Below are 17024 nucleotides of genomic sequence, written 5' to 3'. Positions count from 1 at the left end.
AGCCAATGAAAATAAATAAACAATCCAACCTCCTTCATAATGATCTATCATGATGATCTGTTTGGTGGTTATTTAAAAATTGGCTCGTGCAGTCTATTACTGTAATGTGCATGGATCCCGTAAGCGTAATGGACTGCATTAGCATGTTTTAATTGAGGAAAAAACATCTAAAGAAAAACTGGCATTGCTCATGTGCATTATTCTGAAAGGGGCCTTTTTTCATTAATGAATTTTGCTGCAACAACGCCAGCAAAATTGGGAAAGTGTAGCCATTAAAAACAGAGATTCAAAGCCTGAATTAATTAGAATGAATAAACACAGTCATTTAAGCTGTACATTACAACTCCCTCCTGTTGTGACGAGCTACGCAGAGAGCAAAGCAATGATTAATCAGCTCTGAATAGGTTTCAGTTATCTGAGCACTGAATGTCACTTTATTAGCCGAGCATTTCCACAGTGTTTCATTTCCACAGTGTTTTTGTTTTTTTGCTATATAATGTTTCATAACAAAACAGATTTAGATATAGTTCAATTCTCAAAGCATTTGGCTTAAAATAATGACTAAAATGTGAAGGTGCAGTGATATAATATATGGAACTCGATGTGGTCTTCTGCTGTTGTAGCCTCAATGTGTTGTGCATTCTGAGATGCTTTTCTGCTCAACGTGGTTATAAAGAGTGGTTATTTGAGTTACCATAGCACTTCCTGTCAGCCTGAACCAGTCTGGCCATTCTCCTCTGACCTCTCTCATCAACAGGCCATTTCCGCCTACAAAACTGCCACTTACTGTAATGTTTTTTTTTTTGTTTGTTTGTTTTCACACCTTTCTGTGTAGACCCTAGAGACTGTTGTGTTTGAAAATCCCAGGAGAATTTCTGAAATACTCAAACCAGCCCGTCACTGAGATCATATTTTTCCCCATTCTGATATTTGAAGTGAACACAAACTGAAGCTCTTGACCTGTATGACTGGTTGACTGGATAGTTCCATGAATGAATAAAGTGGCCCGGTGAGTGTGTGTATATAAAGCACAGCCAACTTACCCACTGCGCGAACCAAGTAGAGCCATACATATCAGATGTTTTAATTCTCCTCAGCAGCACGAGGTCTGATTAGGACAGACTCCAGCTGGACCTTTTATAGACTTTAACCCAACCGAATTGAGCTAGATTCCAAACAACTATAATACCCCAACCAGATATTTTATAATACCCCTGCCTGCAGTTTCTATATTTCTGAACTGTCAATGAGATGAAAAGATAAATCTATGGCACAACTACCACCACATCCTGTTTCAGTATATGTACTGCACTGTCGGGGCAACTCAGTCTATATTTTTTCCCACGAAAGCAGAGTTGTCAATTTAATAGGTAGTGACTAATGAACTGGCAACTAGATGTAATTTAGAGTGGGTTTCTTGCATTTGGGTTCATTTTAAAACCTTGTTTTGGGAACGGCCATGATTCGCTAGTGTCACTGTGATTGCCAGGGCAGAGAGTATGCCCCTCCCACCCAGAGAGTATTATCATTCTATAGTAACAACTCATAAATAAAACATTCCAGAGCATGCTGTTATTGGAAATTAAGAAACTTTGTGGTGTAACAGTAACTCTGCTTCTTCACGCCACTCTGTCGCCGATTGTTTTCCTATAGCAGCACATCCCAAGCGTTTTATTACTTATTATTTGCTTTCCCCAGACACTATAAAGTGCTCCTGTCCAGTTTATTCTATTTATTTACCCACATACATTTCAAATTTATACATAGGTATTTATTATGACACAGAGTTCATAATCCATTAAGTGTTGTTTCCCAGTGTAGCGAAAATACAATCCGTAAAATCCTTTAAATCATTCAATGCTAAATTTCCCTTGGGATTGTGAACCCATAATTGTAAAAGCACATTTAACACAAATACTATTCTAATCAGCTTTCTGTTCATCCTGGAAAAAAAAAAAAAATCAATATGAACCCTTGAGAAATCAGATTATGCAAAAGAGGGTCAGTTGGCTGGATCTCAGAAAGCTAGCTATCAAATTTTCAATGCACAAAAGAGCAAAAGACAATTTCAGTGCACAGGTTTAAATAAATAATAAGGTGGCAAAGTCTCATATTTTCCCAGAATGTGTTTCCCAGCCAGACACTTTTCATTAAAAGGCAAAGAATCACTGCAGCGAGCAGCCCACCTCTGGGACCGTCTTTAAACAATAACAACACCACTGTAAAATTGCATTTACTAAAAAGTGTGATATATAGATGGCATATTCTCTGTATTAGTCCTTGAGAATCTGTAGCACTATTTTCCTGAAGCCTGGAGCCTGAGCAATCCTTAGGTCCATAAAAGAAACGCAACCATTTTGATTTCAGACGTGACTCACCATCTCATCTCTTCCATGCTTGTTCAGAGATTCTACCTGGTTCATGTAGGAGGATGTCCCAAATCCACTGTCCTCTTTCGAATGTCTTAAAGAATCATCTTCCTGAAGTGGAAGTTTGGAGGAATGGAAAGCCAAAGGAGGGATTGTGTTGACCAGGATGACCTGGAGAGGCCTGCTCGCCTCACGGTATTGGCAGCGCATGTAGCGGGCAAACGCTGCGCGGTACGTCTTGTTAAAGAGTGTGTAGACAAGCGGGTTGACCGCAGAAGACAGGTATCCCACCCAGACGAATACGTTAAGCAGACCAGTCATGAGCGCTGGGTCACACGCTGAAGAGGCACACGCCACCGCCATGACGTTTGTAATGAAGAACGGACACCACATGACCACAAACAGGAAGAAGACCACACCAAGAACTTTGGAGGCCTTCTGCTCATTGCTGATAGACTGTGCAGTGCGGCGGATGAACGGCCTGGCAGAAGGGACAATAGTGTCAGGGCAGAGCGAGGTCCGAGAGAATAAGCGCTCAGAGGACAGAGAGCCTCGAGGGAGAAGATCCAGCATGGACAGCCACTTGGGACGTGCTATGAGCTGGTCCAGACACAGTGTGGCCTGGCTCTGCAGGGCGCTGATCGTCAGGAAGTACGTCACCACCATGATGACAAGGGGGATGAAGAATGCCACAAAGGAGCCAATCAGGACAAAGCTGTCGTCTGTCAGCTGACAGCTGCCATCTTTGAAGACTTTAGAGCGGTCATGGAGGCCAAGAACTGGGACAGGCATGGAGATTCCTAAGAAAGATAGAGATTAAGATGAATACAAAAAGTATGGTTTCGTGTACAAGCTTTAGTTACAATATATCTGGTAAAATACTATTGGGTTGTCTGGAAAGTTAAAGGAAGATAAAGAAATCATCAATTCTACACACAACAGGTTTTCTGGCTTGCTGAAAAGACAAACACTACCAGATATTTTTTCTGTTTGCATAAAAAAAAATCCACCAAAATGCAGAACATTCATACGATATGATATATATGATACATTCAAAACAATCAACCCTCAACCTGAGGACAAAAAAGTCCAAAGCGCCTTAATTCCACAGGAAAACCACAAACCTGGCAACCCTGCTGACTACCCAAAATATTCTCACTAACATCTACAGTGCATTAATTAAAGATTCTGAGTTTGATCTAACGCTGATGCAAATGAGAGCAAAAACTGTTGAAAATCAGTCTCATAATTCTTCAGGAAAATCAGATTTCCACCAATTTGCTGGAAATGACTCAAACATCCCAGAAAGCATCATGGTATACTTGTATTAATTCATTTGGCTGATGCTTTTATCCAGAGCAACTGATTAAGCAGTGGGAGCAGCCCCAAAGCCATCGACATTACATCAGTGATGGAGGCCTGGAAGATTTTGGACACAGGGCCTGGAGGTTAGCTTTAGTTATAAAAAAGCGTCTGGAGCTTGGAAAAACAGCTACAAACCCAATTATGAGATACATGATATATCTTGACAAATTTACCCTGGCAGTTTCACATCTTTAGGCCACCAATGGTCACGTGAGTTTCATGACATCATAGGTGTGAATCAGACCCAGAGAGATATAAAGATTTAAATGGCAGGGAATGTCATGGAATTCCCCCGAAGGAGTAAAACACATGTATGAATGTATGTTGTCCTGCAGATCAGTTGAAATTCCGAATAGAAGTATGGCAAGGTATATGTGCTTGTGTTATAAGATCTTCTTCTTTACTCATATACTATATGATATAAGCTCTTACCCACAGAGATGGTCCATGCAGCTGTGATCTTGACTCGGGCTCGGGCTCGGGAGTTAGTGCGGCTGTGTTGGATGGGATTGCGGATGGCGATGTAGCGGTCCAGAGAGATGGCACACAGGTGCATGATGGAGGCTGTGGAGAACAGCACATCCAGGTAGATCCAGATAGGACACAGAGCAGACGGGAAGGGCCAGGTGTAATCTGCAAACGAGAAACACTGAAAGACAACAGGCCTGGAGAGCAAAGGAAGAGGTAATAAGGGCAGATTCGCTAATAGGTTTAGTATTGTAAGGTGACTCAAAATGATTTGTCCAGCAGAGGGTGGTGTAATTCTGAGTCAAGTCATCATGTATAGAGGTGCTTTTCATCAGCTAATTTAGGAGTGAGTAATAGCTAATACACATCTGAACCACATCTAAGTGCACATCTGAGGGAACATTACTATTAATCCCAATGATCACTCTCAACTCAGCTGGTGAAAGTGCGAGGTGGGAATACACTGTGGATGGGATGTCAGGCCATCGTAGGACACCATGCACACACATTCACATACTCATTCACAACTAGCATAGCCAGTCCACCTATTGGCAGGTTTTAGAGGTGTGAGAGGAATCAAGAGAACCTGAAGAACACACATATGGACATTTCACAGACAATAATCCAGGTTTAGGATTGAACCTAGAGCTGTGAGGTGGCAAAGCTCTACTTCAAATATTTTGATTAAATAGAATATTTTGAGGGGACGGAACAGGAAATTTAAGCATCTTGTCTTTAGAAATAAATATAAAATAGAAATTTAGTTAAGCTAGGAGAACCATAGCCATCGAGTTTGTGAAATGGAAAATTTATAGTGATGGGAATTCTGTCTCTTTTCAGTGAGTCAGGTAATTTAGCTCAATAAGAGTTGACTCAATAAGAGTTGACTCCCAAAAGGCTCATTTCCATTTTTCAGTGGAAAAAAGTTTGCAATATTTTGACCAGTGATTGTTTTTCTTTGTGGGAGATTGTTTCATGAAATATTACTCTACTTTCTTTACATTGCATTTTATTAAAAAAAAAAAAAGTTTTAAAATTTTAAAGTCAGCAAGACACTGTGTAGGCATCCTTGCATTGTGCCTGCTGTATCCGTGCTTCTTTCAGTAAAGATTTATTTCTATTTATCCTTATAACTGATTGCATCTTTAACAAGTAGCTCTCATACAAACAGCTGAGGCAAACACACAGCTCAGCATTGACACTAAGATACAGCTCAAATGCTGAACAAAGGTTTCCATGGAAGTATTTTGATTAAATTAATTGGGAAGAGCATCGGCATCTACACAACATAGAAAATGTAAAAAGTGTTCCCCTTAAAAGAGTCAATTCAAAAAGCCAACTCATTTACAAATGACACATCCCTAGAAATTCAGCATTAGAATTAAAGGAACATGTTTATCTGCTTTACATATGAATAACCAACCTTCTTATGTAATTGCCATGAGGGTTTCCAAAACATTACAAAAACACTTTTTAAAACATATGAAAATGAGTCTGATTAACAGTTTGATTTCAGAAAAGACTGAGATGTATCCAGTTATTAGCAGTTCATGTAACGTAGAACGCAAATCATGGTCTATAAATTACCAAAACACATTCTGGAAGCAGGCACTAATAATCTAAAATGATCATATTGTTTTTTGTGACAGCACATCGTATCAAAGAGATTTATGTTCTTTGGAGATAAGTGTAGTCCCCTGAGCTAACTCTAGATGCGAATCCATCTGAGACGAGGTTCATTCTGCTTGCAATTGTAAAGCTTAATGACTATTAGTGCACAATTGTGCTGAACAGAAAGAAAAAGGGGAATCGTCTGGGAAGGATGAAGGAACTCTGGAGATTATGTGCTGAGGGATTTTGGGTGTGAATGCGCTGGAGCGAGGGGCAAATTTAGAGCACAGCCCCGGAGCTCATTACAGTTCTTCAGTCACACTCTGGAGAGACATTACATAGTGGAAAGATTCACAAAAAAAGCATCCAATGCTTATCAGAAGAGCACGGAATTAGTCTGAGAACAACAAGGGTGCAAAGGAATGCCATCGCTACGGTTAAAAAACATCTCTTCTATAAAACTACCCTCTTGGCCCCTAATTTGAGTTAATGTTGTTGTTGTTGATGTAATTTCAGTGTCCCGTTTCAGCACTGTTTTTAATATGACCTCACTGATTTTTCCCTTTAGCAGAATGCCAGACTCCATTTTAAAAGCCGTTAGCAGAATCCCTGACTCCATTTTAAGAGCCCCTTGGGGGGTCAAGGGGTCAAGTGAACATGAAGGTCAACTTCAGGAGCACAACTTAACCAGAAATTATTCTCATCTGACAATGACAGTTGTGTTACGCATGTCTAAATCATCAGGGCAAGTCAACAGTATTTAAAAGAGACAAAATGAAAAACCAACCAATAAGCAGTGAAAGATGTTCAGTGTTACTAAAACACTCGTTTAACCTTTGGGATCATCTATGATCTTAATTTACGATGGATATAAAAAGTATACACAGCCCTGTTAAAATGGCAGGTTTTTGTGATGTAAAAAAAATTAAACCAAGATAAATCATGTCAAAACCTTTACTACATTTATTGTGAAATTAAAAGTGAAAAACAATAAGAATCATTTATAGAGAAAGAAATTGTACAATAGCCTGGGTTCATAAGTGTGCACACCCCTAAACTAATACTTAGTTAAAGCATTTTAGATTTTATCAAAGCATTCAATCCTTTTGGGTCGGATTCAATCAGGTTGGCACATCTTGACTTAGCAATATCTTGCCATTCTTCCTTGCAAAAGCATTCTAACTCTGTCAGATTGGCTGGGTAACAGCCCTCTTCAGGTCACCCCACAGATTTTCGATTGGATTTAGTTCTGGACTCTGGCTAGTCCATTCCAAAACCTTGATCTTGTTTTGGTGAAGCCATTCCTTTGTTGATTTGGAGGACTGCTTCGGGTCGCTGTCATGCTGAAAAGTGAAATTCCTCTTCGTCTTAAGTGTTATAGCAGAAGACTTAAGGTTCTATGCCAACATTGACTGGTATTTGGAGCTATTTATTATTCCCTCCACCCTGATTAAAGCCCCAGTTCCAGCTGAAGAAAAGCAGCCCCAAAGCATGATGCTGCCGTCTCCATGCTTCCCTGTGGGGATGGTGTTCCTTTGGTGATGTGCTGTGTTTTTTTGGTGCCAAACATATTTTTTGGTATTATGGCCAAAAGGTTCAACTTCGGCCTCATCAGACCATAACACATTATTCCACATGGTTTTAGGAGATTGGATGGCTTTTTTTAGAGGGACATCCTGTTCTTAGTAATGTCACTCTTGTGCCATATTTCCTTCACTTGTTGATTGTTGTCTTTACAGTGTTCCATGGTATATGCAATGCCTTGGAAATTTTTTGCAACCCTCACCTGATATTTTTCAACAGTGAGAGATTTTCCAGTTGGATGTTACCAAGAAGATGTCAGGAAAATCCTATATGAACAACTGTATTTTATTTGGCGTTAATCAGTGTCTTTAATTGATGGCAGACGTATACTAATTAACATTTACATTTAACATGCATTTGATTGGTTGATTCTGAACACTTTCTGGGCGTTTGTCACTTGATTTTTATATGTTGCAATTTCACAATAAAGGTGAAAAAGATTCTGACATGGTTTAACTTAGTTTATTTTTTTTATACATCACAAAAACCTAACATTTTAACAGGGGTGTGTAGGCTTTTTTTATCCATTGTATACCACAGTGCTGTTGAATTCTCGATTCTGATTGGTAAGTAGGTGTTAATTAATTGTCTATAACAGTAGCTTTGACACTAGTTTCAAATCACAGGTTTATATTAAAGCACTTGTTCTAATATGATTTCGACAGTAACAACTTACAAAGGGACTTGTATCTTGTACCTCAGACGTTCCACTTAAGCAGATTAAAAAATTTGTAATCATGAAGTTTTCGGTGAGAAGCTATGTTAATAGGCTACCTAGCCTTAGTTCGTGAAGCTGCACATATTCATGAGGTAAAAATTACATGTTCCTGAGGTAAAAGTTAAACATGTTCCTGAGGTAAAAGTTAAACATGTTCCTGAGGTAAAAGTTAAACATGTTTCTGAGGTAAAAGTTAAACATGTTTCTGAGGTAAACGTTACACATGTTCTCGAGGGGAAAAAGTTACACATATTCCTGAGGTAAACATTACATACATATGTAAAAGTTACATGTGCCTGAGGTAAAAGTTAAACATGTTCCTGGGGTAAAATTTAAACATATTCCTGAGGTAAAAGTTGCATATTTTCCTGAGGTAAAAGTTACATTCCTGAGGTAAAAGTTACACATGTTCCTGCGGTAAAAGTTACATTCCTGAGGTAAAAGTTACACATGTTCCTGAGGTAAAAGTTACATTCCTGAGGTAAAAGTAACACATGTTCCTGAGGTAAAAGTTACATTCCTGAGGTAAAAGTTACACATGTTCCTGTGGTAAAAGTTACATATTTTCCTGAAGTAAAAATTACATGTCCCTGAGCTAAAAGTTAACCATGTTACTGAGATAAAAATTACATTTTTTCCTGAGGTAAAAATTACATGTTTACATGTTACTTTCCTGAGGTAAAAGTTACATTCTTGAGGTAAAAGTTACATATTTTCCTAAGGTAAAAGTTACACATGTTCCTGAGGTAAAAGTTACACATGTTCCTGAGGTTAAAAAAAACCTAGAGAGATCATTTTAAGCTTAAAGATTCATTTTATGCCTTTTCTTTTTCCATGGGAAGGATTTTAGGGTATCTCCAGAGAAATCTGAGATTCTTCCAAGAAATCTGAGAACTTTTTCCCCCCAGGCTATTTAAATGTGGATTGTTTTTTTTCCAACAATTTTCAAAACTAATTAGTTTTTTTCTCCAGGCTATGTAAATATAGATATGCTCCCAAGCATTTCCACCATTTTCCCTGATTTTTAAAACAAGTACAACACACAATACATTAATTTCTAATCAAAAGTCTTTGGTCATAGAGCAGCAGCATTGCTAATCACCTGTATGACTTCTAAGAGCACCCACAAGGCTATCAAAAAGTTATTATTTACTGCCTTCCACATCAAAAGACTTAGCAGGATCTTTTCATTTCCCATAAAATCTCAGACAGAAACAAAATCCAGTTTACAAACACGTCAGCAGTGTTTGATGCTTTATTTACAACAGGATGTTCCTCCATCTGCCATCTTCTCAATTCTGATGTACAGCCCAGATTTGTGCCACTAGAACTGCTGGTGTGAATATACATGTCAGATCAGTGCTTTTCTCTGTTATTTGATGGACACTGTGTTTTTAGACTTGCTAACCTTTTCCTGGGCACTATTTTGGCACCCACTATTTAAAGAAGAAATACATGACCTTCGACACAGCGTGTGAATTAGAGCTCAGGACAGGCATGAAATTGAAGCTCGAGTTAGGAAGTGTGATAATAAATCTGTCTCTCACCGTCTCTGACTTGCAGCTGCTGCACGATGGAATGGCGGCTGGAGAGAAGGAAAGCCAGGTCATGGCTGTCAATGCTCAAAATAACATTACCAGCCCTGATGCTGTACACCGGAGCTATTCGAATTCTCTAACAAGTGAGCCATGTGGGGAAATCATGTGGGAAATACACGCTGAGCCACAATAAATGTAGTACAGATAAGGGTTCTGTCAGAAAAAAGATACAGATATTTTCTTGCTAGCACAAGTTTTATATGTAATCTTGTGGGAAAATCATTTTTTGGTTACAGTGGAGCTTCCAAAGATGAAAAAATAACTTTAAAAAAAAACTTTAAAAAAACCAGTAAGTGACGTCGAGCACTTTTGTTTTTACTTCCCAACAAATCAGGTTGCAAGTCAGGTTGCAGGGAAGAAAAACAACATGAAGGATAAAAATGTCACTGAAAAATTAGTCTTCGTAGTGAAGATTTACATGTTGAATTGAAAATATTTCATTGGCAACATTTCAATGTTGCAATAGAACTAAACATAACAACCTGTACTATCACTTACATTATTGCAGCTAGAAACAGTCATTCTCTCACCAGCCTCTCTTTTTTCTCTCTTGATGTTAATAAGATAAAAAAAGACATCTTGTTATATTACTTAGAAAGCAGAAAGAAAAAACTCCCATGGCAGAAAACTTTCTGACTGACAGCAAACAGCTGACACTGGAGACTCCTTCCATAAATGTTAAGAAAAACATCATGTTATAATGAAAAAATAAATCACATTATAACAAGAAAAACATCTTGTTATTATGAGAAAAACATTGTCTTATAAAGAGAAAAGCATCATGTTATTACAAGAAAATGACATGGCACGGATGACAGAAATTACAGAATTGCCTGATATTTTTCTTATTATAACGTGATGTTTTTCTTGTTATAACGTTTTTCTCATTATAATGTGATGTTTTTCTCATTAGAAAAAGTTGCTTTTCTTGTTATAAAGTGTTGTTTTTCTCTTTATAACGTGATGTTTTTTCGTTATAACGTAATGTGTTTCTCGTTATAACATGATGTTTTTCTAGTTATAAAGTAATGTTATTCTTGTTATAATGTAATGTTTTCCTCTTTAAAATATGATGTTTTTGTCGTTATAACGTGGTGTTTTTGTCATTATATTGTAATGTTATTCTTGTTATAACGTGATGTTTTTCTTGTTATAATGTGATGTTTTTCTTGTTATAATGTTTTTCTCATTATAATGTGATGTTTTTCTCGTTATAACGTAATGTTTTTGTCATTATAGCGTGATCTTTTTCTCGTTATAACTTGATGTTTTTCTTGTTATAATGTGATGTTTTTCTTGTTATAACGTGATGTTTTACTCATTAACGTGATGCTTTTCTCATTATAACGTAATGTATTTCTCATTATAAGGTGATGTTTTCTTATTTTAATGCTCTTCTCGTTATAACGAGATGCAGTGCTTCCATAGTACAGAACAATAACTTGACATGGGTTTTCGTTGCTCGGACAGCAGACTTCAAATATGAATTCAATTACATGGACGCTGCTATCTATTAGCATTACATCATTGTTATTGTGACAGCTCGCTTCTGGTTTACAAGCACGCCGTATGGACATCGTTCTGGAACAGATAAGAGATCAGGAAGGATAACAGTGATGATCATGTCAGTCTAAACAATTTTATTTTGCTTTGTTGCACTTTTCACATGTGACTGCGTGCGTACATTGTGATCCAGGTGTTCGTGTTTAACTTATCTTGCCTTAATCTTCAACAGCAGGCAAATTCCTACTAGCAGTGAATGCATTATTTATCATGGCATTAAGGCAAATCAACACCAGGAACACAATTCTGAGTAATATTATTTTTGTATACATGAGCCAAATTATTCAGAAAAAGCAGGAGGGTCAAAGCAGGAGGGTCAATATTTTTTTGATCACAGAGTATCATCAGAGCAGCATCAGTGCATTTTAATTACTCCAATATCAAAGCAAAGCCAAATCAACACACACGCTCATCACATCCTTATTCATTTTGCTTCAAATGTTAAATGTCATCTGTCCAGAATGCAGAAAAGAGCTGAGAAGTTTTATGCACAGCTGGATTGTGTTTCTAATCAACCCAACTCTGCCAGTTCACACTCACACTAATACAAATATGTTGAAGTGTTCTTGGGCGGTCTGTGGTAAAACATCTTTCTTTTTCTCCCTAAACTGTTGATTTCTCTTTGAATAAACATGTCTCTTCTGCTTTCTTCTTTCTTTCTTTTTTTCTTTCTTTCATTTTTTCTCTGACCTTTTGGCAAGACATCTGCAGACAGTCAACATATTTCTAAATTTGGTTCTGAGGAAAACAAGAATATTAAGTAAAGAATAAAACACTTGGGGTGTGCTATAATAGTAAAATAGTCAATGTGTGTGTGTGTGTGTGTGTGTGTGTGTGTGTGAGATGAAGCAATGTTACTGTTACCACTCCAAAGTTGATTATTGACACCTAATACTTTTGATCCATTTATAGTTTAATGTTAATTTTATAGTGTAAATAACATCTGCAAGACTAGTTACTGTTCTCACTTACGTATAGTAGCTATAAACAGCTACTATAAGAAAATTAATGCAGGTTGTCATGTTACCGAGAAACTGGAAACTCCTCCACCCTGAAGACTTTCCACTGACAGAAAACGTATTATCTGTTTCAACTCACTGACACTGGAGACTCCTTCCACATATCTTATATAATCTCCTCATAGAAAACGTCACCATTTCAACAATGATATGCTTGTGTTTTTGTTGTTGTTAAATTACTTTTTTTTTTACCCATTTAGTCATCTTAGACTATGTGGAGTGTCCACCATACAAGTCCATGTGAATGAGTTTTTACAATAGAAACGATAATTAATCAATTAATCAACATTAATCAGCACCTTCTGACATATCAGAATTGAGAATTCAGAAGTGATTCATAATAAGATTGTTATTATAATGTCATTTGTCTGACCCGGAATTAGAGTTTCTTTGTGTGTATCTGTGAGTTTAAGAGAGATGACTTTTGGACTCACTTGGCAAGCTTCATCACATCACCATTATATGACTTTGACATAGCAGAAGCTGTAAAAACATTCTAATGTAAGTCATAACACACACATGTCAACCAAAATCTGTCACATGACTCAGGGATTGTCAGCTTGGCATCAAGATTGACAAAAGCACTCTTTATGACAGAGAACACGTCTTGTCATAATACCTGTTAATGTTTTTGTGAGTGTTTGTGTTCTCCCACTCTGTCTCACACATAATATTCACATTTTTCTCTAATAAATGTAAACACCTTCAACTAAATTTCCTTGACTCACTGTAAAGTATGGTCACCATGGCGATGGGCATGACCAGCAGGCCGAGCAGCATGTCCGTTATAGCCAGCGACATCAGGAAGTAGTTTGTGGCATTCTGCAGCTTTCTTTCCAGACTCACGGCCATGATGACCAGGATGTTGCCCGTCACTGTGACGACAATGGCTAGCAGGATCAACAGAGCCAGCCAGTTCTTCTGCACAGTCCCGAGGGCACGTGACTCCATCAGCACGTTTACGCCCTCATCAACATTGCTTGAGTTTGCAGAATCACTGGGTGAGACATTACCCAGAAGCCCCGTGAGCCAGAGGTCTGCTCCTGGTCGGAACTCATTTGTGCTCCTGTTCGCTCTTTGTTCCTCGTCGGACATGGTTGTGACGTGGTGAGAGGACAGTCAGTGTAGATGGCAGATTAAATCCAGATATGTAGAGAGTGTCATTAAGGAGCTGTTAAAGTCTTACTGCAGAGTTTCCACCAGATGTTCTTCAAAGATACACACAGAATGGATGTATACTGAGGCAGGTTCTGACGGCAGCCAGGTGTGATGATGGATAAATGACTGAAAAAAAATTGAGAAACCCAAATGTGATTAACATGTGCTTACTTTACCCCCTAAAGTCTTTGCTAATTATGTGCTTATCTATCTTAAATCATATTGTTCAGTGACTGAATTGACACTAATAGGAAATGTATGAGTTACGAGGGTGAAGTCTAGATTTGTTGATGGCTTCTGTGAGTTTAAGAGGTTAATACTGGACATTAAGCACACACAAACGCACACACATCAATATATTTATATGCAGGGATGGCTGCTGTTAATGTGCTAGCAGGACTAATCTCTCCTATCTTTCAAAAATATGAAGACATCAATATAAGGTTTGATTTTTGGCAACATATTATTTGTTTATTTGCTGTTAAAAAATGTGGATTTGACTCCCGTGTGGTGCAACAGAGAGCAGAGAGCAAGTTCGAATTCTGACATTTATACAGCCATCTGTGGCCGGGAGCCAATGAAGGAAATTGGCCGTGATCTCTGGGTGAGTGGGTGTAACGGCATATTATGTCTCCCCTGTCAATCATAGCAACACTAGCCAATCATGGGCATCAGTGTGCTCATGTATGTGGAAGAAGGTAGACAGAGCTTTTGTCCAAGTCTGTTCTCGGAGGAAGTATAAGTTAGCCTTCACCCTCCCCAGTCAGCAGACTGGCAGGTGGGAATTGGCAGGTGACCAAATTGGCAAGAAAACGGTGGAAAAGTGGATTATTTTGATATTTTGAATTATAAATTGATTATTTTGAAACAATTTCTCATAAAAATAATATAAAGAAGCAAGACATGAGAAGCCAAATCAATGACTGGTGACAGGTGATTACAAAGACTGGCACGCCCCCTAGATTTCATCTCCATCTATATGGCCTGATATTTTCTTCACTCAACACATCCGTAACACATCATCAGCAGTGATGTCAAATACAATCGCAGATGTAATGTATGTGAACAAGGTGGCTTTTTTTTTATCATCCTCTATCATCCTTTCTTTTCAAAATGTATTTGGAGGAGAAACTAAAGTAGATAAGTACAAAAAGACAGACAATAGAACAGTAAGTTTTTTGGTTATGAAAGGGTTACAACTTTTTCATTTAGCATGTTTTATATTCGGAGGAATCATAGCATGAAGCCGGTAGAGCATTGCAGATTTCAAACACATAAATATATATATATATATATATATATATATATATATATATATAATCCTGCAGCTGCGTATCTGCCTTTAAGTGTGTGCATATGTATGTGCATATGTGTGTGTGTGTGTGTATGTGTGCAATATAATTCTTATTATGCCATCAGTAAGACCTCATGTATAATAAAATCCATTAATAAACCCTAATAGTTTCATTCCTGAGGTCTTGATAGATATTATACTTTAGCCGTCCATTTAATAATATTGTGTATATATACAGTCATGTATGTGTTTGCCAATTACTACATATTTAGGACTTCCTTGAAAGTTTATAACCTTAAACATCTAATAAATTTCAAACAAACATTCAAGTTTACCTTCTATTGACTTCAGAAGCATTTCCTGAGCAATATAATCCTTTCTGCTCTTTTTTCATCCAGCAATAACCTCAGTGCTCCAGAGCGGTCAGCATCCAAGTGAGATAAACTCATTGCAAAATCCATTCCCCGTCGCTCAGACGCTCCACACCTCGTTCTCACTGCCTCTATTCCATCTCTCTGTCCCTTTTCACCCTCCCTCCCTCCCTTACAGTCACTCACTCACTACCCCCCGCTCTCTCCCTCTCTCTCCCTCTCTCTCTCTCTCTCTCTCTCATTCTCCTCAATCCTCTCAGGCTCTACAATCCGTAACTGAAGGCAGCTCGTTTGAGCTCTCTCCAGAAAACCTCTTCTCTCTCCGTTCCTTCAGGCGAGACAAAAACATCCAAACACGTGCGCACAAACACATACCCCCACATTTCTCTCCTCGGCCTGTATTTATGGAATTACTGAAGCTAATTTTTCACTCCTTCAGCCCCCTCAGAGTTGTCATCTCTTCCTCTGAAGCCTTGCCATCAAATCCACATGGGTGACTTGATCATTTGAGGAACGCTCAATATATCACAGACTACACATGTAATTCATTTGAACTATTTCTGAGGAAACAACAACCAGTCTTGGAGAACCACTTGATGTGAGATGCAGAGGAACAAGATGGAAAGAAGCTGCAACACCATACTGCGTTTATTTAAAATATCTCACCTCACCATTTACAGACCATTTACAGTAGAAACAGTAGAAATGATTAAATTACAGTGGATATGAAAAGGTCTACACATCCCTGTTAAAATCGCAGGTTTTTCTGTGATGTATTGAAGTGAAAAATAAATAGTAATGTTTTAGGAAGAAGAAAGAAAAATATAATAAAACCTACAATAACCTGGTTGCATAAATGTGTATTATATTTCGTAATGGCATTTGACTGTGCTCAGAATGAACCAATCACATTCAAACTCCTGTTCAAAAATAATTATCATACACCTGTATCAATGAAATGATTAACTCCAAATAAAGATCAACAGTTTCTGTAGGATCTTCTTCATCTTCTTGGTTCTATCTGGCTGCTGAAGCCATGGTCCTCAAAGAGCTTTTGGATCATTGTTGAATGATATCAATTGGAAGATGGGTACAAAAATTTCCAAAATATTACATGTACCAGGCAACAACGTGAAGGCCATCATCAACAAGTGGAAAAAATTAAGCACCACAGTGACATTGCCAAAAACAAAAAGGCTGTCCCTCCAAAACAGACAAAAGGACAAGATGAAATCTTATCAGGGAGGCTGCCAAGAGACCTACGGCAACATTAAAGGACCTGCAGAAATATCTGGTCACTGCCTGCATGTGACAACAATCTCTTGTATTCTTCACATGTCTGGGCTATGGGGTAGGGTGGCTAGAAAGAAGCACTAAAAAAAAACATCAAAGGCTGCCTAAATTCTGCCAAAACATGTGGCAAAATTTGTTCTGGTCTGAAGAGACCAAGGTAGAACCTTTGGGCATAATTACAAAATATATGTTTGGAACAAAAACAAGACAGCATATCACCCAAAGAATTCTATACGCGCAGTGAAGCATGGTGGTGGCAGCATCATGCTGTGGCATTGCTTTTCTCCAGCTGGGATTGGGGTTCTTGTCAAGATAGCTGGAATCATGGATAGCGCCAAATACTAATCTATTGATACAAAAACCTTACAGGGCTCTGTTAGACAGCAGAAGCTGAAGAAAATTTCACCTTCCAGGACAATAACAACCCAAAGCACAAATCCAAGTCAACAAAGGAACGTCTTCAGAAGAAGAAGATCAAAATTTTGGAACGGCCCTTTCAGAACCCGGATCGAAATCCTACCAAAAACCTGTGGAATGACGGAATGAAGAAGGCTGTGCACAGGAGATCCCCTTATAGTTTGATAAACCTGGAGCAGGTTTGAGGAATGAGTAG

At 38.2% G+C, this 17024-nt stretch overlaps 1 protein-coding gene across 1 annotated transcript; it reads right to left on the bottom strand.

Moving 5' to 3' along the window:
- Window positions 1–1717: 1717 nt before the first annotated feature.
- On the bottom strand, window positions 1718–15242 carry htr2ab (5-hydroxytryptamine (serotonin) receptor 2A, genome duplicate b). The gene is made up of 4 exons (XM_026933528.3): window positions 15083–15242; window positions 13024–13579; window positions 4167–4367; window positions 1718–3169 (listed from the first exon to the last, which is right to left on the bottom strand). The coding sequence occupies exons 2-4, from the start codon at window positions 13388–13390 to the stop codon at window positions 2364–2366; spliced, it is 1374 nt and encodes a 457-aa protein (XP_026789329.2). The 5' UTR covers window positions 13391–13579; window positions 15083–15242; the 3' UTR covers window positions 1718–2363.
- Between the last annotated feature and the right edge of the window lie 1782 nt (window positions 15243–17024).

Source organism: Pangasianodon hypophthalmus, chromosome 2 (genome assembly GCF_027358585.1).
Source record: "Pangasianodon hypophthalmus isolate fPanHyp1 chromosome 2, fPanHyp1.pri, whole genome shotgun sequence".
In the NCBI taxonomy this organism is placed as follows: domain Eukaryota; kingdom Metazoa; phylum Chordata; class Actinopteri; order Siluriformes; family Pangasiidae; genus Pangasianodon; species Pangasianodon hypophthalmus.
The sequence above is the reverse complement of the archived record's forward strand: the minus strand, read 5'-3'. Positions and strand labels throughout refer to the sequence as shown.